This window comes from Solea solea, chromosome 11, assembly GCF_958295425.1.
Source record: "Solea solea chromosome 11, fSolSol10.1, whole genome shotgun sequence".
Classification (NCBI taxonomy): Eukaryota; Metazoa; Chordata; class Actinopteri; order Pleuronectiformes; family Soleidae; genus Solea; species Solea solea.
The window spans coordinates 1,057,213-1,078,908 of NC_081144.1; the positions used below are offsets into that span (position 1 = coordinate 1,057,213).

General features: G+C 41.5%; 4 protein-coding genes across 6 annotated transcripts; all 4 read left to right on the forward strand.

Annotated features, from left to right (window-relative positions):
- Positions 1-2,772: 2,772 nt before the first annotated feature.
- On the forward strand, positions 2,773-6,215 carry si:ch211-148l7.4 (uncharacterized protein LOC563603 homolog). 3 transcript variants are annotated; one of them, XM_058644201.1, is made up of 2 exons: positions 2,773-2,963; positions 3,865-6,215. In XM_058644201.1, exon 2 carries the CDS (start codon positions 3,888-3,890, stop codon positions 5,442-5,444), a length of 1,557 nt encoding a protein of 518 aa, XP_058500184.1. In that variant the 5' UTR covers positions 2,773-2,963; positions 3,865-3,887; the 3' UTR covers positions 5,445-6,215. The 3 variants fall into 3 exon arrangements, with proteins under 3 accessions (XP_058500184.1, XP_058500183.1, XP_058500185.1); XM_058644200.1 differs by having other exon boundaries at positions 2,774-2,931; XM_058644202.1 differs by lacking the exon at positions 2,773-2,963 and adding an exon at positions 2,984-3,196.
- Positions 6,216-6,962: 747 nt separating this feature from the next.
- LOC131468837 (axonemal dynein light intermediate polypeptide 1-like) lies at positions 6,963-9,713 on the forward strand. Its single transcript, XM_058643476.1, has 6 exons — positions 6,963-7,207; positions 7,801-7,907; positions 7,984-8,153; positions 8,593-8,771; positions 9,214-9,378; positions 9,475-9,713. Exons 1-6 carry the CDS (start codon positions 7,121-7,123, stop codon positions 9,514-9,516), a joined length of 750 nt encoding a protein of 249 aa, XP_058499459.1. The 5' UTR covers positions 6,963-7,120; the 3' UTR covers positions 9,517-9,713.
- Positions 9,714-10,838: 1,125 nt separating this feature from the next.
- On the forward strand, positions 10,839-13,642 carry snrpg (small nuclear ribonucleoprotein polypeptide G). Its single transcript, XM_058641878.1, has 4 exons — positions 10,839-10,979; positions 11,166-11,188; positions 13,166-13,290; positions 13,409-13,642. The coding sequence occupies exons 1-4, from the start codon at positions 10,948-10,950 to the stop codon at positions 13,457-13,459; spliced, it is 231 nt and encodes a 76-aa protein (XP_058497861.1). The 5' UTR covers positions 10,839-10,947; the 3' UTR covers positions 13,460-13,642.
- A 1,026-nt stretch (positions 13,643-14,668) lies between these two features.
- On the forward strand, positions 14,669-20,908 carry plpbp (pyridoxal phosphate binding protein). Its single transcript, XM_058643919.1, has 8 exons — positions 14,669-14,837; positions 16,032-16,139; positions 16,267-16,302; positions 16,389-16,464; positions 17,803-17,943; positions 18,021-18,163; positions 18,932-19,030; positions 20,228-20,908. The coding sequence occupies exons 1-8, from the start codon at positions 14,748-14,750 to the stop codon at positions 20,417-20,419; spliced, it is 885 nt and encodes a 294-aa protein (XP_058499902.1). The 5' UTR covers positions 14,669-14,747; the 3' UTR covers positions 20,420-20,908.
- Positions 20,909-21,696: the final 788 nt, after the last annotated feature.

The following is a 21,696-nucleotide window of genomic DNA, read 5'->3' on the forward strand; positions in this document are numbered from 1 at the left end:
GATCATTTCATTTGGACCTTTTTAAAAGTAGCAAAGAGTCTCTTCCATGTTTCCTGTCTGGTGTTCCTGTGATTGAAAGAGAAAGATTTAGTAAAGATTTCCATTTACACGTGTGGAACGCAGCAGGAGATTCTTTCAGCAGCCGGTGACGCACGCGGTGACACCTGGACACGTTCTCCTGCCGTGTTCTGCTCACATGAACTCACTTTGACAAAGGCACAAACATTTAAATCTTTGCTTGTTAAAGAAATTACAAAACATCAACATTTCAGGCTCTTGATTCTGTTATTAACCTGTAAGATAATGTGTATCTTTAACCCTTTAACACCTAAGCCTCAAAATGTCTGTCTGGCCTTTTTTTGCTTATTTTAACCACAAAAGTGCTTTTACCCAGTTTTCCAGAATATATTTCAATATCTGGTAGTAATTTACAATTGACTGTGTGTTAAAATAGTGTATTAACAATTAAAAATTTAGAAAACTAAAAGTTTTATTTAGAAAAAAAATGCTGTAGTTTTACATGAACGCCAGATTTTGTGTGTTACATTACAAACATATTTTCCTCTTAATGTCTAAAAACAGGCCAAAACATGGAAACTACTGATTCGCCAGCTTGTGAAATTACCGTAATAACCACATGTTGACTTTCAACTTCTCCGCTTTCAGAAACCTTTGGAATTTTTCCCATAGCACAAACCGCCACGTAATTACGGTCTGCGATACGCTGAGTGTTAAAGGGTTAAAATGTGAATAAGACAATGAGGAGGCATTATAGCTGCAATGTCTCCAAGGCACCACCAATGTTGTGATTACACTGGACAAGAAAGCAGACAGTCTCCTGAAAACTCTTTCTAATGTTATTGTATTTTTCCCCAGTTTTAGTCAAAAATGAGACCGGTGACTCCTGATTCCCGACCTTTTTGCCCCAAGTGATGCTTTCACCAAAATAACTCACATTTTATGCATAAAAAGTAAAGCGTAGTTGTCTTTTTAATGGTCTTATGATGATAAGAGTGTGAAGTATTTATAATTATAAATCTGTGGCCACTTTAAAAAAAAAAAACAAAAGAAACAGTATGTAATAAAAAGATGTAGAATAACAGTTTATAGAGATATTTTGGATTGAGGAGGCGCCCATGTTGATGCTCGTTGGTACAGAAAGACACGTAGCGGCATTGTCCGACCTGTGAACACAGTGCAGCTCATTTGTGGTGCTTTTATTATGTACTAGTGTAAATGCTTATAATGCGTATTTTATTTTCTGTTTGTTTCAGGTTTAGGTTTGATTTTCGCTGTGTTCATTTTTGTTCAACTGCTTTTTTAATGTGTGTGTGGTGGGGTTGTGTTACTTTTATGCATCTACCTGAAGTACCAGTGATTATTAGGTATAACTAGGGCTGCAGCTAAACGACTATTTTCATAATCAATTAATGTTTTTCAATAATTTTGACCATAAAATGTCAGAAAACATTAAAATATTGGTCAGTGTTGCCCAAAACTAAAAAAATGATGTTTTCAAATGCCTTCTTTTGTCCACAAACCAAAATAAATGATTTTTAATGATTTCTTTCTGATTTGGAGCAAAATAAATAGTTGATGAATGGATGCAGCCCTAATTATAACACGATCGCACATTCCTGGACGTTCACTATGACAAATAATTCAGTCCTTCTGAAATGTTGTGGTTCAACCATACGTTGAAGTCTGAGTGACTTTATAGATACTTCTACTTCTATTGACATTATGTCTTTTTTTTTTTTAGTCTTAACTATTGCTACAGTCTACCTGTTTTCTTTGTGATCACTTTGTGTTTTGGTGTTCTGAATCCACGTGTGAACCCGTGTGCTCAAACATCGTCATTGAACGCCTTCCGACGACATAAAGTTGTTGTTTTTTATTCAGGTGCATCAGCTGATTGTGTCTCACTCTTCTCCCACCGTCATGGCATTGTTCACGCCGTGCTGTGTTCACTGTCCAAAAAAGCTCACGTGTCCTCAAACATAAAGGCTTCAAACTTTGTCCACAGACATACGTGTGTGAGCTGTTCCAACATCCGTTTGCCAAATCCTTGTCCGGGCCAGTGGAGTGTGTTTTTAAAAGAGCTCCGACATAGAGGAAATATGACATCATTATTATTATTATCATTATTATTATTATTATTATTATTACAGTTCCCGCTGTATGTAAACCTTTTGTTTATATTAAACGATTGTTATACAAGTGCCAAAATGTGTGTGAGTGTGTTTGTCTTTGAGCCGGAAAACAACAAATGGACACTTTGTCTTCTTTCGTCTCCAGTTATCTGTCTCTTTTATAGTCTTTTGTTCGAGAGCTGAAACAATTGCTTGATTAATCGTTGACTATTTTGATCATCGATTAATTGGTTTGAATTCTTTTGTGATGATTAAATTCATAATATTTCAAGATTGTTTTAGCTTTTTAAATGTGAATGCTCCACATAACAAAGAAATAATTAAAAGTGAATCATTTTGTTTTGTGGACAAAAACAAGACATTCAAGAACATCGTCATTTCCAGGTTTTACAAACACCAACATTTTTAAGGATATTTTACTCGATCATGAAAATCATTGTTAGTTGCAGCTAACAGTAGATCTGTGCTGCTTGTATATAACATATACTGCATTTGATGACTAGAGAATATTACAACAATAAAATACAGCATAAAAACGTACAGAAATTAAGAAAATCAAGAAAAAAAAATTGCCTTATTTAATAAAAGCAAGTCGGGTTAACGAGTGACGTAACAGGAAGTGACCTTGGCAGTTCCTGTTCTCTCTGAACCGAGTCACTAAACTTCTGTTTCACTCCGTCGGTCTCGGTCAAAATGTCCGTGTGTTTCAAAGAAACGGAACCGAACACAGAGACGAGTCACCGCCGCAGTGTCCACAGTCCTGCTGACCGGAGCCGGAGTGAGTATCCACGACGTCTCACTAAAGCGGAAGTGCGTGTTTGTCAGCTTTCATTAGCGCAGCTAGCCTCGAGCTAGCGTTAGCCAAACACGCACCTTGCCTGTTTGTTTAGGTGTGTGTGTGTGTGTGTGTGTGTGTGTGTGTGTGTGTGTGTGTGTGTGTGTGTGTGTGTGTGTGCGTGTGTGCGCGTGTGTGACCTCCTCACTTTAAACCCACGATAAGACGACACGCTGCTCGTTCCCTGAACAAACTCGGTTAACTGCTGGTAACTAACTACTTCTGTTGTTATGCACACTCTCAGGTTTCGCATTAACATAAGTTGGTTTTCCTCTTGATTAAGAACTTAATGTTTTACACTTGAGGGAGAACTCGTACATACGTGTAATTCCTCAACTTTAAGTCTAATTAAAGGCGTGAACCAGTGTAGTAGAATGAGCTGTTTTCCACACACATCACTAAGTGATAGTGAGTTTGGCCCTGCATGAAAGTAAATAAATAAAGTGGTTACGAAAGCCTTGAAATGATAGTGTTTACAAATAATAATAAATAAAATAATGCATTTTATGTAGGATATTTTAAACAGGTGTGTTTTGTGTCTGGATTAAAGAGGGGAAGAGAGTCTTCATTGTTCAAACAGGTCTAAAATGACTCTACTGGACTGATATTAGTATCGGCAGTTTGTGATGTTGGTATTTGTTGTTTTACTCTCCGTTTATGAAGACCAGAAAATGTACATGCTTACATGTACATTTGTATACACATGTATAAAAACAGGCTGATGTATCCTTTGCATACTTTACATGTCATTTAGCAGACGCTTTTATCCAAAGCGACTTACACTCCCCACTTTGGTAAGAATCTTTTTCCTTTGTCTCTTGTATTTTTTGTAATTTATAAGTTTATTGACATTTGTTTAATTCTCCATCAAATCAGGAGAAGCTTGGTGAAGGACGAGGATGGATGGCATCAGCTGGAGCACAGCGAGGGCCCCCGAGTCGTTCAGCCGCTCCAGGACACCATCAGACACTCTGTCCCGGCTCGCCAACTTCATTGCACGGGCAGAGACCAAGCAGCCCGCTCGAAACCAGGGGGAAGACACTCCCCACCTGGCCATGTATGCTTGTCCAGAATGTGGCAAAGGCTTCACTTACGTTACTGATATGCGGAACCATCAGGAAGTTGAACACGCGTTACCCAAACCTCACCGGTGTCCCTCTTGTGGGCTGACGTTCTCCCTGAGGTCCTCCCTGCAGTTACATCAGTGTGATGGTCATTCTGTCCCATGTGAACTTTGTCATGGAGAATTACAGCTTGGTTCTCCGTGTCCTGAATGCAGGACTCTGGACAGCCTGCGGGACAAGTCACTTCACCGCCAGCCTTACGTCCTGTGCAGTAGTCTCTACGCTTGTGCTCCGTGTGGCAGAGGCTTCAGCCAGAAACAAGCTCTGCTGCAGCATCAGCAGGCTGGCTGCACTGAACTTCCATCCTGCTCGGTTGAAGCTGATGCCAGAAGCCTTCCAGATAATTCTGCTCCTCCTTCTGAGGGAGACTCGAGCCGCTCTGATTCTTCAGATGCCCCAGGGCCGAGCAGCAGAGGCGTCAGTGTGTCACACTACTGTTCAAGAAGCCTCCACAACGAGGACGGACCGCAACGCCACCAACAGGCCGAGGCTGAGGGGACACGGGGACAAAGGACCAAAGGAGAACGCACAGATGGGGACACGAGAAAAGCACGAGACGTCAATGTGAACAGAGAGCCAAAGACCAAGCAAAAATCCAAAAAGAAGCTTTTGAGCTGTCGCTCTTGTGCCATGGTTTTCAGGAGCACCACGAGGCTCTCCAGGCACAGACAACAGAAGCACAGCAGAGAGAACTCCACCGCGTGTGAACCATGGCCAGTCGGAACGTTCCGGAAACAATCCAGACATCCATGTCCGATCTGCGGCAAAGTCCTCTTCCATCACATGTCACTCCGGGCACATCTCAGACAGCACATAGATCAGTCTGTAGGATGTAACGCCAAAGACCAGGAGATATCAGAGAGAAGACCAAATGAAGCTAAATCAAGTCTAACTGATAGTAAAACAGCTAAGGCTGATCCAGGGAGACCCAGTGAGGTGTCTACATTAGAGGCCGAGGTGAGTGATCAGGGGAGAGACGAGGACGAGGCTGAAGAGGAGGAGGAGGAGGAGGAGGAGGAAGAAGAGATGGAGTTCCCATGCCCCTCCTGTGCAGAGGTTTTCTCTCTGCAGTGGCAGCTCAGGGACCACGTCGAGCTCCACCAGTCGTCCGTGAAGAGGACACAGTGCAGCGTGTGCACACACGGCATGGACACGTGCAAGTTGCCGGGCTCAAAGAGGCACCGGCCGTACCACTGCGTGCCGTGTCAGCAGAGTTTCTCCGCCATGGGCTCCTTCCTAGAACACTGTCAGGAGCACCTGCGGGCGCGGGTGGAGGAGGACTGCCTCATGGAGGGCTATGCTCAGCAGACTCTGAATGTTGCCACTGTTTAACCTCGTTTGCCTTGAAAAGCTCAGAGTGATGGCGCGTGGGAAATTCTTCTTTGATCAGCTTGTTCATTCACCGAGCGTGAGAGCATGAGTCCTGTTTAATATCAACACTGTCGCTTTAATTCAGTCAGGGTCTTCCGCTGGGAAAGACAGGGTCCTCGTTTCAAACCATCAAGATTCGCTCAAAGCAGCCTGTCAATCACACTGGTGTCCCCTCGTATGTGCTGTGCTTTATCGTCTATAACTAATAATTAACTCCTCAGGAAACTGTTAAGTGATGTTGTAAATCAAGGAGGACGTGGGTTCATTTTCCCCATAGTCTTCCATTTATTAATTAAAGGTTATTTTTGTCGCTCCCTGGTGGCGCTCCTGGTCTCCTGCGACCACCTCTGATTAAGAATGAATATCAAGTATTAAATGGATACCAGTGCCTCATTCTTCAGTTAATATGTAGATAAACATTACACTGTTTATTTGCTGCTTGGAGATTCCAGCATCTGTACGTTATTGTTATTTTTCGTAACCTATGCAAATGCAGAAGAACGGGACCTTTGTTTTTGTGTTAGTGACGAGAGATCAGTGCGGTTTGGTGAATGAACGTGGATCAGCGACTTTTTGTGAGTTTCCGTGTGAAGGATATTATTAAAAACTACTGTTTTCAAACTACTACTGTGATTTAAAAATAGGAAGTGACTTAATAGGTTTTGAATCTTCCACTTTTTTTCAAGGTCTTTTGTAAAAATAAATTGATTAAATGAGACAAAATTATTAAAACTCTGACCAACTTTTTTTTTGCAAATATTGGTTGTGTTAACTTACTGTATATGGTGTGTGTGTGTGTGTGGAGGGTAAATCTACACTTAAAGCCCCTGAGGGGTTGTTAGACATGAACCTTAGTGGACATGCTTTACATATGATCAGTGGCGTGACGCGTCTATGGGAAATGAATCAGATTTTGCGTTGGTTTTTGAGTTTATTTCATGCTCACCACTCTTTCCCTCACCAGCACGCCACACACAGACTAGCAGAGTTAGGAAATTGAACCCACAACCCTCCAGTTGAAACAACAACAACTTGCCCTACCACTGCGCCACCATGGCTCAAGCCTTACTGCTCACTCACTTCTAAAACAGAAAATAATTTTTGACACTCAAGTACAGTAAATGTCCTAAAATTTTATTAAGACTTTTACGTGATATTAAAAAAAAAAGGGACTTCAACTTCCACTTAAGTCATTTTCTGCTAACATACTTCCCTTTAAGCTATTTTATACGAGATTATTTGTTGTAGCATAAAAGCTCTGAACTTGATATGAAATCAAATCAAATTTAGATCAGATTTGTGAAATCATCTGCAGGCCCAGATACTCATGCTGGCGGACCACTTTTGGCCCGCGGCTGATCACCGTGGGCCAAAAGACCGATGCGGTCACTTGTGCCACGTGACCGCATCGTGGTGTAACCAAACGCCGGGGGGGGGGGGGGGGTCACTGAAATATGACGGCGGCGCGACATGAAAGGAAAGTGTCCCGCGCGACGCTTTAATGTTATTCACGCGTCACTGACGGAAGATTCACGCACAAAACAAAACAAAGGCAAACGGAAGAGAGGAGCGACGACAGCGCGTGGATCTGAGTCAGTGCAGACTTTCATACACCGACACAGCAGAGGAACAACATCATGGTCATGCCCGATCAGACGCCCGAGAGTCTGCTCAAGTACAAGAGACCTGGTCTGGTCGGCAAAAACAAGTTCACCTCCACCAGGGTGAGTGAGTTCATTCATTCATTCATTCATTCATTCATTCATTCATTGAGGGTTTTAAAATAGAAAATAAGACCATGTAGAGTTACAGGCTTTTTTCATACATTTTTATTATTCTAATAATAATAATCATTATCATACATTTCATTCATACGTTTTTTACAATTTAACATGTTTTCATTTCCATACATAATTATCATACATTTTATAATGAAATAATTATTAACATACTTATTATCTTATTAAAATTCATAATTATTATATACAGACAAATGTTTTTTTTTCTTTTTCATACATTATCAAACCTTTTTATTATTCTAATAATAATATCATTAAAGTCATTATCATTATTTATCATATTATCATACATTTTTAACAATGTTTATATCAGTGCTTCCCAAACTGTCAAAATGTCCTGTTATTACGGAGAAAAGACACCAGAAAAATATTCAAACACGATTAATCGAGCATCAAAATAGTTGACGATTCATTGAGTAATCGATTAATCGTATGATCGTTGCCGACCTGCAGTGTAGACAGACGTATGTACGTTGAGATGTTTTCAGGAAACTAACATGACGTGCTTTTCACCGCAGGGTCACACGGTCAAGTTTGTTGACGTTCCACCTAAACCCAAGACAGACCCCAATGAGCTCCTTAAAGAGAACACTGAGGACATTCTGAACAACCACCTGCCACCCAGGTATGGTTCTGTACAAGTGCAGGTGAAATGTTGTTGAAAGTAAACATTTAAAGAATATAAACCTCTGCTGTTGCAGGACATGGATGAAGGGGAACCTGCGGTGGGTGCAGCCCGTGTCCAATGCACCTGGAAGAACGGCAGATGTCGTGAACCTAAAGCATCTCCTGGACTCGAAGCTGCAGGTCAAGAGGGCCCACGCTGTCGGCATCTGCCCCATCCGCAGGGTGCTCTACACGCAGTGCTTTGGTGAGTGGAACGCTCACATGCTACTGATCACTGTAGTTGTAGTTTTCTTTTTGGGGGGGGGGGGCGGGGGGGATTCCAACTAGGAAAGTTGGAGCGACCTCACTTGACCTTTGTTTACATGCAGGTTGAAAGTCCAATGTTAGTCAGACTAACACGGTCATTTGATTTTCTTAATGTCATGTAAACACGGTAGTCCAACTAAATTCGAGCTTCTTGGTCTTAGTCAGACTAACACACCTGGATAATGCAATTCGTAGTCCGATTACCCCTGCATGTGGACGGTTAGTCGGACTGTAATCGGACTGGATGGCGTTGTGCTGCGCATGCATCAAAATGTCCTCCTCAGTCTTTGGAAGTAGAAGGAGGCGACATATCGTATGAACTGCGGCGTCGGCGTCTTTGTCCACAATGCTCCATCTAATTTGTATTTTTTTCCTAGATGAGATCATCAGGCAGGTGATTGTCATGTGTACAGAGAGAGGACAACTGCTCGCGTGTATCAGAGATGAGATTCAAATGACTATCGCGGCCTACAAGACACTGTATCAAACAAGCACGGCTTATGGGATGAGGAAAGCCCTGCTGGCTGAGAAGAACAAGGAGCAAATGGACAAACAGGTGAAATTTCTTCTGAGTGTCCTTCTCAGTGTCTTCTCAGTTTCTTCTCAGTGTCTTCTCAGTTTCTTCTCAGTGTCTTCTCAGTTTCTTCTCAGTTTCTTCTTAGTTTCTTCTTAGTTTCTTGAGTGTTTTCCGAGGCAACATTTGTCTGGAGTTAGAAGACTCTTACACTTTCCGCCTGACATCCCATCTTGGTTCAGTTCTTGTCTTCTTGCCCCCTTCATTCCTCCCTCTTACCTCCATCTTGTTCCCATCTTTTTCTTGACTTCCTTCTGTCCTCATTTCCCTACTTTTCCTTTACTTTCTGCCTCATACACAAATCTACTGACCTGTAGGCTGCTTTTCTGTTAGTTGTCCAGCAGAGAGCACCATTTTACTGTTTTTACACCGTGTGGAACTTTCTCACACGTTGTTGTCGTCATGTCGTGTCTTATGTATCCAGCTTCCCCTCCTGGTGCAAGAGATCGAAGAGCTGAGGATGGAACTGAACGAGCTGACGACCAAATGTGACACGATTCAAGAGAGCGAGAAAGAAAATAGAGAGCAGATTGAGAAGGACCTTGAAGCCGAAATAGAGACCCTTCAGACAGAGAATCAGCAGCTCAAGGTGAGGCTGCGTTCTAACATAAACAAAAATAACCTTTTTTTTGGTCTAATTTAAGATTTTCATGATCTTATTTGTCTTCTTTTGTTTTTTTTTCAGGATGACCTGGAAACCATCATCACATCACTACGGAATTCCTGATCCACAGGTGGCCATGACAAGCTCTCCATAGACGAGTATCTCAATATCAACCGACTATCAATGATTACTGTTACATCAAAGAAACTATATGTTTTGTGGCTTTTTAGATTGATCTGGAGGGATTATTCATAGCAAGTCTCATAGAATATAAACACTCTTGCCACATGTCAAGACAAAAATAAAGATTGTGATTCAAACGGGTCGTGAGCAACTTTTCATTTAAAGCTGCAAAGTTTACAAATCTATATTTCTCTGTGTTTCTCGTTATAGACGGACGTCGCGTGAGTTTGCTTTACATCACTGTCAATGGATCTTAGATTAGATTGGATTAGATTTGACTTTATTGATCCTACACTGAGGACATCACACTTTACATTTACTGCCTGCTTCTGTGTTGGTGTTATTTTGGCTTTAGTGGAGTCAGAGATGTCTGACCTCTTCACTTCTGCCTGTATTTAACCACCTGCATGACTTTTTCTGTGTATTCTCAGTGCTTCATTGCTCTTGTGAGCTTTTTTTCTCGTATTCAGCACAAATACACAAGAGAAAGGAGGAAACAACAGGATACACCACATGAATAAATCCAACTTTATTTATAGAGCACTTTTATACAAGGCAGTGCAACCCACCGGCCCAACAACCATCTCAGCCAACATAGGCATGGAATTACTTTTTATTAAAATAAACAAAAAAACTGCAATAGAGAAGTGAGGAAAAGAGGAAGTAAAAATTAGGGAGAGAAGATAGTGGAGAAAAGGAGAGAGGAAAGGAAGTAAAGAAGTGTGGAAAAGGACATTGAGAAACGTCTCTTGACTGTGAACATGTGAAAAATACAACCGTGGAGTAAAGAATTATGAAGAAAAGACAGAAAACAGTTGATCTCCAGTCTTCTGATCAGTGATCTCGTGAGTAACCGCACATGCTTCTTCACTCTGATGTCTTCACTTTGAAAACACAACCAGCTCTGCCACTTTATTTAAAATTTAATTTAATAAAAATAAAATTTAAGTAGATGATTTTTGACCATTTAAATTTGGTAAGATGGTCAGTAACATGTGTTTCTGTGCGGTGACAAAGTCAGAAACAAGAATAATCTGACTTTACGGGGTCTTTGAGCAATAGATGGAACAGTAGTGCAGTTAATAAACTACTGCAGCATTAAGGCACAAGTTGGACAGACACCCCCCCCCCCCCCAAAAAAGATTTTGATAAAACTTGTGTTCATCTCATCACGGAGAACGTTCTGGGTTCGAAACCTTTGCCTCCTCCCGGCCTCGTGGCGGCGTTGTGCGGAATGAACTAACGCGAGAGAACGTCTCCGGCGGAAGTGCGCCTCTTCATATCCGGTTCATCCATCCACGCTTTCCTTCCGCGGGTTTGTGAAACGAAAAGCTTACGCGAGTTTATCTGTTCACACGAAACAAAGCCACGATGAGCAAAGCGCATCCTCCCGAGTTAAAGAAGTGAGTTATGTTTTTGAACACACAACTGTTAAGTAATCCGGTTTGTGACGGAACGATTCCGTGTTGTAAATGAAACCGTGTTGTCTACAAAGGATCACGAGCTAACAGCAGCTAGCTCGTCTTAAACCCGCCTCTGAAACGCATTCATGTTGTTTTTCTTTTCTTTTCTTTTCTTTTCTTTCTCAGGTTCATGGACAAGAAGCTGTCATGTGAGTATGAGACAGAGTTTAGATGAATGTTTGAATGGCATCTTAGCTTCATTGTCAACAAGTGGAAGTGTATATTACTTCTATGGCAAATGTGATCTTTAAATTCAAAAAAATAACTTAAATCTTAGGTCAACAAACTCATACACGATGTCAAACCTCTCAGAATGTCGTAAATACATTTGTCTAAGCCAGGTGTGTCCACACTGTTTTTTAACGAGGGCCATATTTGATAATGTGAAGATATCCAGGGGCTAATAGTGTTTCCCCCTTTTTTAAACACTAACATACAATTGCACTGTTTAATAGAAATGTAATTTTCATGGTCACAATTATCATTTTAAAATGAAAGTCTAAGCTGCCAGGAGTGGAAAAATGCCCTTCTTTCCACATCTGGAGTCAAATAACATAATAATATAACATAATACGAGTGCGTGTAGCTGTCTGTCACAGGTGGATTTCTAAGCACAAGTCCTTACAAGCTGAGCTAATGGTGTGACATGTGATGAAGCGCCATTTTTTTATTTTATTTGTTTTTTGTCTGAAAATCTGTCCCTGGCCATAAATAATACATTATCAAACCGAAGCTGCGGGCCGCTCAACATCTCAGAGGGTCGTGATTGGCCCGTGGGCCGTAGTTTGTACACCAAGTCTAGGCAATCATTAATTCAACTTAAGTAGATCTTATTAAAAGTGTCATGTTCTTATTCCATAATTTGTGTCAGATCTAAATCAAATGCTCTCTGTGGGCCGGTTTCAACAAATAGTCTGTTTATCTGGGTTTTGATCTGACGCGTTGTACAGTTTGAAGGTTGTGTCCTCAAATACTACACCATCATCACGTGTGTGTGTGTGTGTGTGTGTTTGCATGAATGCAGTGTGTTAGGACAGGTCAGAGATCGTCTGATCAGCTGTAGTTTGGCTGTATTTCATTCAAATCGGCTTAATGTCATATCGTTATGTTTCTAATTGGTTAAAATCTCATTTATCCATTTACAGCAGCTTTGAATCACTGAGCTCCTCTTTTTTTCTGTCATTCTGAAACAGACTGGCGTCAGATAGACAAACTCACTGAGAGTGGACAAAGCTGTACAAAAATATACTTTTTGTTCTCGCAAACACGGACATGTCATGTCAACTGGGCTTTATTGTCATTTCAACCATATCCACTGTACATAGTGAAATGATGACTTTAGTGCTGCATTCAACAGTGTAAGACAGTAGAGACCAACACATTCAGTGCAGGGACAGACTGTAGCAGGGGAAAGGACTTGTTTCTGTCGACTATGATGAGAGTAAGTGAGATAGTTGAGATACTATGAGGGGAAAATAGCAGCAGATGCAGCCGGGATTGATGTTGGTACCAGGTCTGAATGAGGCTAAAGATGCAGGTAGATGATTAAAGCGTGTCTCAGACTGCCATCCTCCGCCCACAACACCTCAATTACCACTTGGAGGTGGAGGTGCCTGTGCAGTGTATCACAGTCTGGAGTCGGACTGCAAAGGGAAAGGAGTGATGTGGATAGAACAGTGAGTCATGTGTCAATGACCCACTCTAAGCTTTTTATTTTGATTTGTAATACACACACATGTTTTGGTCCAAAATATCGAGAGCTGAAACTTTTAATCGATTACTAAATGAATCGACATTTATTGTGATAATCGATTGGTTTGAAGCTTTTTTTCATGATTAAAACAAGATTTCTGATTGTTTCAGCTTCTTAAATGTGAATTTTCTTCATTTCTTTGCTCTGGGTAAAAAAGAAATTGTTAAAAATGAATCATCTTGGTTTGTGGACAAAACAAGACATTTCCAGGTTTGACAAACACCGATCAGCATTTTTTAAGGTTTTCTGATATTTTATGGACCCAACGATTAATCAAGAAAAGAATCGACAGATTAATCGATTATGAAAAAAAATCGTTAGTTGCAGCTCTAAAAATAAACCATATATTGTGTCCTTTTTTTCTGTCTTCCAGTGAAGCTGAATGGAGGCAGACACGTGCAGGGCATCCTGCGAGGGTTTGACCCCTTCATGAACCTGGTGGTGGATGACTCTGTGGAGATGGGGCCGGGAGGTCAACAGAACGTCATCGGCATGGTGGTCAGTATTTTTGCCCCCTCTGACGCCCTGGGGTGTCACACAACACAACATTACAGAAGTCTTTTCTGAGGTTAATGTTAGTGTGTTGTTTCTAACTTTGGTGTCATTTTTATCACAGGTGATCAGAGGAAACAGCATCATCATGCTGGAGGCGCTGGAACGAGTATGAGAGAGGAGGGGAGTGTGCTGAAGAAGCAGAAGAGAAAGATCCACAGCGTTTTACATTTGGTTTTCACTTTTAGTCACTTGTCTGTTTGAATGGTCAGATGTCTGAACTCCACTGGCAGCCGGTTCATTATCTTTTTTTAGTTTGATTTGTGTATTCTTGTGAATAAATTAGTTTCTCTTTGTATTTTTGGGTTTAGTGTCTGGTATGACTGTGAATTTCATCTCTCGCAGTTAAATGTCCTGTTTGCTGCATGTTTATTTAACTTTGTTCAACGACAATCATCAGTGAGTTTTAAATCAGCAGCTCTGCAGCTTATTTTACAACTGGTGATCGTGGAAAAAAAAAACATCTGACACTGTGTTAAAAAGGTGGATAGTTAAAGGGCTAGTGTGTAGGATTTGGAGGCATCTAGGGAGGAACTATGTAAAGCTGACAAACACATTTCAATTAAAATAGTAAATATCTGTCGACAGACCTCTGTAAATCTTATGCACTTCACCTTTGAACAAATGTTCTGTGAAGTGATTTACAGATGTCATGTTTAAAACCAGTTAAATGACTTCTACCACAGTCTCTGATCATAAATACATGTGTTACTGAGGTTTAGAGAAAACTGTGATGATCATTTAATCTCTCAGGGAAGAAATAGAAGTTAGAAGTACTGTACATGTGTTTCTGCTCACACATAAAAGGCAAATGAAGATCTTGGTTACAAACCTAAGACTTGATGTTGGTGTGTGTCAGTCACAGCCATCGTTTCCCTGTGTCCTGACCACAACTCTCAGCTGTGATGCTTTTAGAAAACAAATACAACTCACTGTTCATACATTCTGCTTGTGTTCCAGAGGTGATATTATAAAACATCTAACTCTTGTAGCAAATGACACCAAAAAACCCTGCGATTACTCTTCACAGAAGAGCCATTAGAATACTAAATAAAGATGTTCTATGCAATACTTCTCTGTACCATAAATACCATCTATTGGGCTCTTTAATATTGTGTAGTTATCATTTTGGAGGTTAATTCAAAGAAAAGCTGATGGTTGTACAATAGACACATATTGTACACTTTATAATTTAAAAGACACAATTTGATGCCGTGTTTGTTTTAGAATCAATTTGAAAAAAAACATTTGAAATAAAAATGTATCGTTTCTGCGGAGGGGCCGATAGAGGGCGCCCTCTTGGGCACTCACTTCCTCTTCGGGCGGACATTTATTTTGAAAGGCTGCTGTCGTCATCGCGGGACCGCGCTTCTTGACGTCGTGTGTCGTCGCGGAGTGACGTTATGTGGAAAGTGGCAATGTCGGAGGAGATTAGGAAGGCGCTACAGTCGGTGGTGGAGCGGGTGAACCAGGCGGCGGCACGGCGGCCTAAGGTAACCGCGGGCCGGCAGGGCTCGTCACGAAGCCCCGCGGCTGTCGCTGCTGAGCGGCGGGTCCTGAAAGGGGAAGAAGCGGCGCGGGGACGCGGTGTCGCGGCGGCACGACTCGTTATGTAAGGGCTGCCAAAACAGCTCAACCTTTGGAAGCAGCTGCGCCGGTGGTGGCACTCTCATTACGGCGTGGATGTTCTGTTCGTGGGGACACGGGGTTATTTTGTTTGTTAGCTGCTTTAGCCTCGGCTCAGTCGTTGTTATCTCATATGGTTCGGTTCGTTTGTCAAAGTCCACGCTGACTCCACTGTGGGCGAAACGTGTGCACTAGCAGGGGCGTACTTAGGCGTTCTAAGTGCCAAACACAGTAGTGATGGGATATTTAAACATTATTTTCTAATCTTCCAATGATCTCATTTGTGGTGGAACTATTATCATGGGGTGGCAGCAGCACTAAGCATATAGTTTATAGTTTGTGTGTTTGCACAACTCATTGAATTGAAGAGGTTTCTTGAATGCATCTCTAACCCTTCTGTCACCATATCTTCGCCATGTGGCAGACGTAGTCTACTTCTCATTACCGTAACTCTGAGACCCTTTGTGATATTTGAAAATTCAAAAGCTACGGACTGGTGTACTGTCCAGGGTGTGACCCCCACCTTTTGCCCTATGTCAGGGCACCCCCACCATAACCCCCACCATAACAACATGTGGATGATAAAGTGGTAGAAGATAGATGGAACTTATTGAGTTTATTTAACATATATAAAAATATTACTGTGTGATATTTGTGCAGATCTATGAAGTTCTCTTAAGTGTTTACAGTAAAGTGTGTATACAACGATATTTTGACACACACTTTGGCTTGAACAAATATTGCCGTCGGCTTTGGTGCAATTTCAATAAAATGTCGATGAATCCTTCAGACCTAGCTCTAGAGACTGTGTGTGTGAGTGTTGGGAATCCACCGTCACGTCTTCAGCTTCACTCGGTCACGTCCGTTTGCCTTCAGCCAAGTCCTGAAGGGAAAAAAAAAATCATCTCTCTTAGAGAATCATTAGAGATGAGTGATGAGTGTGTAACTGCATCTGAACACAGCAGCAGCCTCATCACTGTTTTCTGACTCACTCCTCCTCCTCTAGACCTCACCACACAGATGCTCGGATGAAAAATGACTCTTGCTTTGTCCTTCCTCAGACTCTGCCGTCTGTGCCGCCTCGCCTCGTGGCTGTCAGCAAGACCAAACCCCCAGAGATGGTGGTGGAGGCCTACAGACAAGGACAACGCAACTTTGGAGAGAACTACGTAAGAATGAACCGCTGCTGTAGACTTTCCTCACGTCAAAGCACCAACGTGAAGTTTAAAGCTCATTATCAAGTACAGGAGATCTTCATATTGTCCCAAAATGAACTCGTCTTTTATTTCCTTTCAGGTTAATGAACTTGTGGAGAAAGCTTCAGATCCTCTGGTGAGTTTATACATTTAAAACAAGTTCATTTAATGTATTTGTAACTCTGAGTTATTTTCACAAGGCTCCGTTTCCCCCTCATCCAGATTTTAGAGTCTTGCCCTGAAATCAAGTGGCACTTCATCGGTCATCTACAGAAGAGCAATGTCAACAAACTTTTGTGTGAGTGTCGCTCTGAAGCTGCACCTTTACACAAAAATACACAAAAACAAACTTTTGTGTGAGTGTCTCTCTGAAGCTGCACGTTTTACACAAAAATACACAAAAACAAACTTTTGTGTGAGTGTCTCTCTGAAGCTGCACCTTTTACACAAAAATACACAAAAACAAACTTTTGTGTGAGTGTCTCTCTGAAGCTGCACGTTTTACACAAAAATACACAAAAACAAACTTTTGTGTGAGCGTCTCTCTGAAGCTGCACCTTTTACACAAAAATACACAAAAACAAACTTTTGTGTGAGTGTCTCTCTGAAGCTGCACCTTTTACACAAAAATACACAAAAACAAACTTTTGTGTGAGTGTCTCTCTGAAGCTGCACCTTTTACACAAAAATACACAAAAACAAACTTTTGTGAGTGTCTCTCTGAAGCTGCACCTTTACACAAAAACAAACTTTTGTGTGAGTGTCTCTCTGAAGCTGCACCTTTTTACACAAAAATACACAAAAACAAACTTTTGTGTGAGTGTCTCTCTGAAGCTGCACCTTTTTACACAAAAATACACAAAAACAAACTTTTGTGTGAGTGTCTCTCTGAAGCTGCACCTTTTACACAAAAATACACAAAAACAAACTTTTGTGTGAGTGTCTCTCTGAAGCTGCACCTATACACAAAAACAAACTTTTGTGTGAGTGTCTCTCTGAAGCTGCACCTTTTACACAAAAATACACAAAAACAAACTTTTGTGAGTGTCTCTCTGAAGCTGCACGTTTACACAAAAACAAACTTTTGTGTGAGTGTCTCTCTGAAGCTGCACCTTTACACAAAAATACACAAAAACAAACTTTGTGTGAGTGTCTCTCTGAAGCTGCACCTATACACAAAAACAAACTTTTGTGTGAGCGTCTCTCTGAAGCTGCACCTTTACCCAAAAATACACAAAAACAAACTTTTGTGTGAGCGTCTCTCTGAAGCTGCACGTTTACCCAAAAATACACAAAAACAAACTTTTGTGTGAGCGTCTCTCTGAAGCTGCACGTTTACACAAAAATACACAAAAACAAACTTTTGTGTGAGCGTCTCTCTGAAGCTGCACGTTTACACAAAAATACACAAAAACAAACTTTTGTGTGAGCGTCTCTCTGAAGCTGCACCTTTACCCAAAAATACACAAAAACAAACTTTTGTGTGAGCGTCTCTCTGAAGCTGCACGTTTACACAAAAATACACAAAAACAAACTTTTGTGTGAGCGTCTCTCTGAAGCTGCACGTTTACACAAAAACAAACAAAAATACACAAAAACAAACGTTTGCACTGAGTCTTGTTCTTCTGGTCCCCAGCGGTGCCAAACCTGTTCCTCGTGGAGACGGTGGACTCGGCCAAACTGGCGGACAAGGTCAACAGCTCGTGGCAGCGGCTCAGGGGAGCCGGCGTGCAGAGGTTAAAGGTCATGTTGCAGATCAACACCAGTGGAGAACAGAGTAAGTGTCGTAATTTAAAAGCAGTAAAGTGATGACGACAGACTGTTACTGTTGTAAATGTCTGGTGTCGGTCGCAGGTAAACACGGTCTCCCACCGGAGGAGACGGTCACCACGGTGAAGCACATCGTGTCCCAGTGCTCCGCCCTGCACTTCTCAGGACTCATGACCATCGGGCGCTACGGCTACAACCTCACGCTGGGCCCCAACCCAGACTTTCAGGTACAAATGATCAGAGCCGCAGCTAACCATTATTTTCATCATCCATTCATCTGTCGATTATTTTCTCGATGAATCGTTTAAAATCTCAGAAAACCTTTAAAAATGTTGATCGGTGTTTGTCGAACCTGGAAATGATGATGTTCTCAAATGTCTTGTTTTGTCCACAAACCAAAATGATCAACTTTGAATGTAGAAAATATTCACATTTAAGAAGCTTAAACAATCGGAAATCTTGTTTTAATCATGAAAAAAGCTTCAAACTGATTCATTGATTATCAAGATAGTTGTCGATTAATTTAGTAAGCGATAATTAATAATCAATTAAACATTTGATTGTTTCAGCTCTAGATTGCTTTACCGTCTCCGCTTTAACTTCTCTGGACAAACCTTATTTATTTTTAAGCGTATTTTAACGCACTGCCGTTACTCATGAGAAACAGTGTTTTGTTTCCTCTGAAACGACAATAAATTCAATCTTGAACTTTTTATTAGAAATTCGACATTATTTTGAATGTTGGATGTTAAGTTCTTGCTCGAGCTGTAATTCCTTGTAATGCTTGAACTTTTTTAATTAACACCACTTAGAATCCAGCACATGCAGCAGTGACAACAATTTAGACATTCATGTTTTATTCAGCCGTGTCTCTGTCTTGAACATCGATCTTTGGTGTATTAAACTCTACTGTCAGCAATGATCATTATCATTATTATTATTATTATTGTTATATGTTGTAAACTCGGCCACGTTGTGCTCCTCTTCTCTGGCAGATGCTGCTGAGTCGGAGGCAGGAGTTGTGTGACGGTCTGAAGCTGCCCGTGGAGGAGGTAGAGCTCAGCATGGGCATGTCCACGGACTTTGAACACGCGGTGAGTTTCACTCTTCGTGACGGTGATATTTAAATACTAAACCTTCAGACATCCTGGTACACACACACACACACACTGTTCTCTGTGCAGGTCACTCATTAGTTTAGTTAAGCAAAGTCTTCAAAGACTTCATGTTCAACATAAATAAACAGTGGGTGCTGCTTTGGCCGTAGTGACAGAATGATAAAAGTGTCTTTATTGCCCCCCAGATAGCGTTTCTGGGCCGTTTAAAAATGGTTTTTGCCAGAAAAGTCACTAATGGCCTGTTTCCACCAGCTCGCCTCGGCACGGTTAGGTTGTGTTTCCACTACCTGCTCTGGCGAGTTTCCATGCGAGCTGAGGCGATACTATACGTCTAGACGTCCACTGATTGGTCAGAGCGCCATCACAGGAAGTGACGTCAGACACGAGAATGAAGCCGAACTGTAGCTCAGTTAAAAAGACTTAACAATCGTTGTGTGATTCTAGTGATTCTGTTACAATGAAAACAACTGCGTTACAAGTCACTCGTCACTCGTTTGTGTAAAACAAAGTCACAGCAGTTTCATGCAGTCGTGCAGTGATGGCTCCGCCCATACTATTATTGTAGTGGGAAACCGACCTGATCACGCCGTGCTGTGCCAGGGCGGGGCGGGGCGGGGCGAGGCGAGCTGAGCTGGGACCATAGGTGGAAAAGGGTTTTAACAGTTTGACCGACTCACACGTTTGCAACTGAAATGCTTCTCGTTCACTTTTGAATGCTGAACGTTTATGGGAAAAACAAACAGTAATGATCGCGATTATTTTGGGTCAAAATTGAATCTCGATTATTTCAAATGAATTTACTTGTCATTCTTTCATTTGTTTTTTGATGAAATGAAACGAAACATGAAAAAACTGATTTTCCCGTACCGCGCAGTGTTTCCCATTTTGTCCAGTTTTGACCAGTTTTTGAAGTTACGTGACCTGGAAGATTCTGTGGATCATTCGTTCATTTGTTTTTCAAAATGAAACAAAAAAAAAGATATTTTGAAGAAATTAGAAATTTGATTTTCAAAATAAAATGTTCAAATTTTTCCCCAATTTTCGATATTGTGCTCAAATGAAAAAACGAGCGTTTCCTGCTTCGTCCAGTTCTAACTTTTCCATGATTAAATTTCAACGTCATAAAGTGCTACTGCATGTTCTCACTGCTGCGTTGTCTCCCGTTTGTTGAAGATCGAAGTGGGCGCCACCAACGTGCGAGTGGGCAGCATCATATTCGGGAACCGGGATTATCCCAACAGTGCGGCAAACACTCCAAATCCCAGCCCGATGCCCAGTCCCGCTCCCAGTCCCGAGAAAACGTCCAAGGTGGTGTCCGAAGAAGCGGCCAAGAAGATGCAGCACCTCACCGTGTCTGGACATTGAGCGGAAGCTCCTCCCCCCTCACCCCCACCCCCCCGTCGTGGTCCTGGAAAAACCTTTTAAAAAAAGATAAACGTGAGAAGGACGAGAGCAGAGAATCACACTGTTCTCCACAGAGTCGTGTTAAAGTGTATTTGCCTAATCTTCCTCACTTCTTGCTGTTTTAAGCACTAAAAAAAAAAACTAGTTCTACGTTTTTTTAAAAAGTAGTGCGTTACTAAACCTTCTCGTGCTCTTGAAGCTTCTCCTACACGATGAGTGGATTCACCACAAAATGTGCAGCCACTGAAAACAACACATTGACCTGTGAGCGAGTGACGACTCGATCTTTTCTACCTTTTTCTGAGCCGCCGCGTCGCGACCGCGCCCGACTTTGTGTAGAGTGACCCACAGGTGAGAGAAAACTGCAGACAGTACAATGTACCGTTGTTTCTTTGTTGTACAGATGATACAAAGACTTGATTTAATAAATCACTAAATCCTTTATAATGACACGTAGTATTGTGCGTTTGATAATCTGTTCTTTGTCTCGAGCAAATGCAGCTTCCGTGCAGCAGTAATGGTGTCTGTGCTGTGCTGTGCTCCACTGATTGTTCTCCCAGAGTCCACCTATGCAAAGTGGTGATCGTGTGGTGTGTGTGTTTTTGGAGTGGATTTTTAAACTGCGGCCGCGGCTAAGATGGCGTCGCAGTGGTTTCTTCAAAGATGTAACATATAAAAAAAAGAGAAAAGGTTTAGACGTTGGTTTGTGTCTGAACGCGTTGATCTGGCTCTGAGAGGAATCGAACCCAAGCAATAAATTGTGCTGTTGAAATAATCTCTGCCATTTACTGTGTATTTATTTCAGTTTAGTGGCACAGAGAAGGATCAGAGTAGGGACCGGCTCATTTGATAACCTGCATGATCCACAATCCCTTCATAATTAAAGTCACACTATATACATACAATATAATACAAGAGCGATGAATCGAAGATGTGAAACAAGAAAACAGAGTTTTTAAGAGTATAATTATTCACAGTAGCAGCAGAAAAGTATTGAGAGTATTCACAGTTTCACCGTTTGATGGAATCCAGTAAGAAACAAACAATATACAAATAAATATGGCTGTAAAGATTAGGACCAAATCTCAGAATGATGGCCTTTTTTTCTTTTTCTTTACCTATTTTTCCTGTTGAGATTATTATTATTACTTTTCTCCGGAGTTAACGTGCATAAAAACCCTTGAAATTTGGCATAGAGGCGAAACACGTGATACCCGTTCATATCCCCGGGGCTCTTT

Coding starts and splice junctions, on each gene's coding strand:
- si:ch211-148l7.4 (XM_058644201.1), top strand. CDS start 3,888: ATGGATGGCATCAGCTGGAGCACAGCGAGGGCCCCCGAGTCGTTCAGC.
- snrpg (XM_058641878.1), top strand. CDS start 10,948: ATGAGCAAAGCGCATCCTCCCGAGTTAAAGAA. Junction 10,980..11,165: donor CATCCTCCCGAGTTAAAGAA/GTGAGTTATGTT, acceptor TTTCTTTCTCAG/GTTCATGGACAAGAAGCTGT. Junction 13,291..13,408: donor AGAACGTCATCGGCATGGTG/GTCAGTATTTTT, acceptor TTTTTATCACAG/GTGATCAGAGGAAACAGCAT.
- plpbp (XM_058643919.1), top strand. CDS start 14,748: ATGTGGAAAGTGGCAATGTCGGAGGAGATTAGGAAGGCGCTACAGTCG. Junction 16,140..16,266: donor GCAACTTTGGAGAGAACTAC/GTAAGAATGAAC, acceptor ATTTCCTTTCAG/GTTAATGAACTTGTGGAGAA. Junction 19,031..20,227: donor CCACGGACTTTGAACACGCG/GTGAGTTTCACT, acceptor CGTTTGTTGAAG/ATCGAAGTGGGCGCCACCAA.
- LOC131468837 (XM_058643476.1), top strand. CDS start 7,121: ATGGTCATGCCCGATCAGACGCCCGAGAGTCTGCTCAAGTACAAGAGA. Junction 8,154..8,592: donor GCTCTACACGCAGTGCTTTG/GTGAGTGGAACG, acceptor TTTTTTTCCTAG/ATGAGATCATCAGGCAGGTG. Junction 8,772..9,213: donor AGGAGCAAATGGACAAACAG/GTGAAATTTCTT, acceptor TTATGTATCCAG/CTTCCCCTCCTGGTGCAAGA.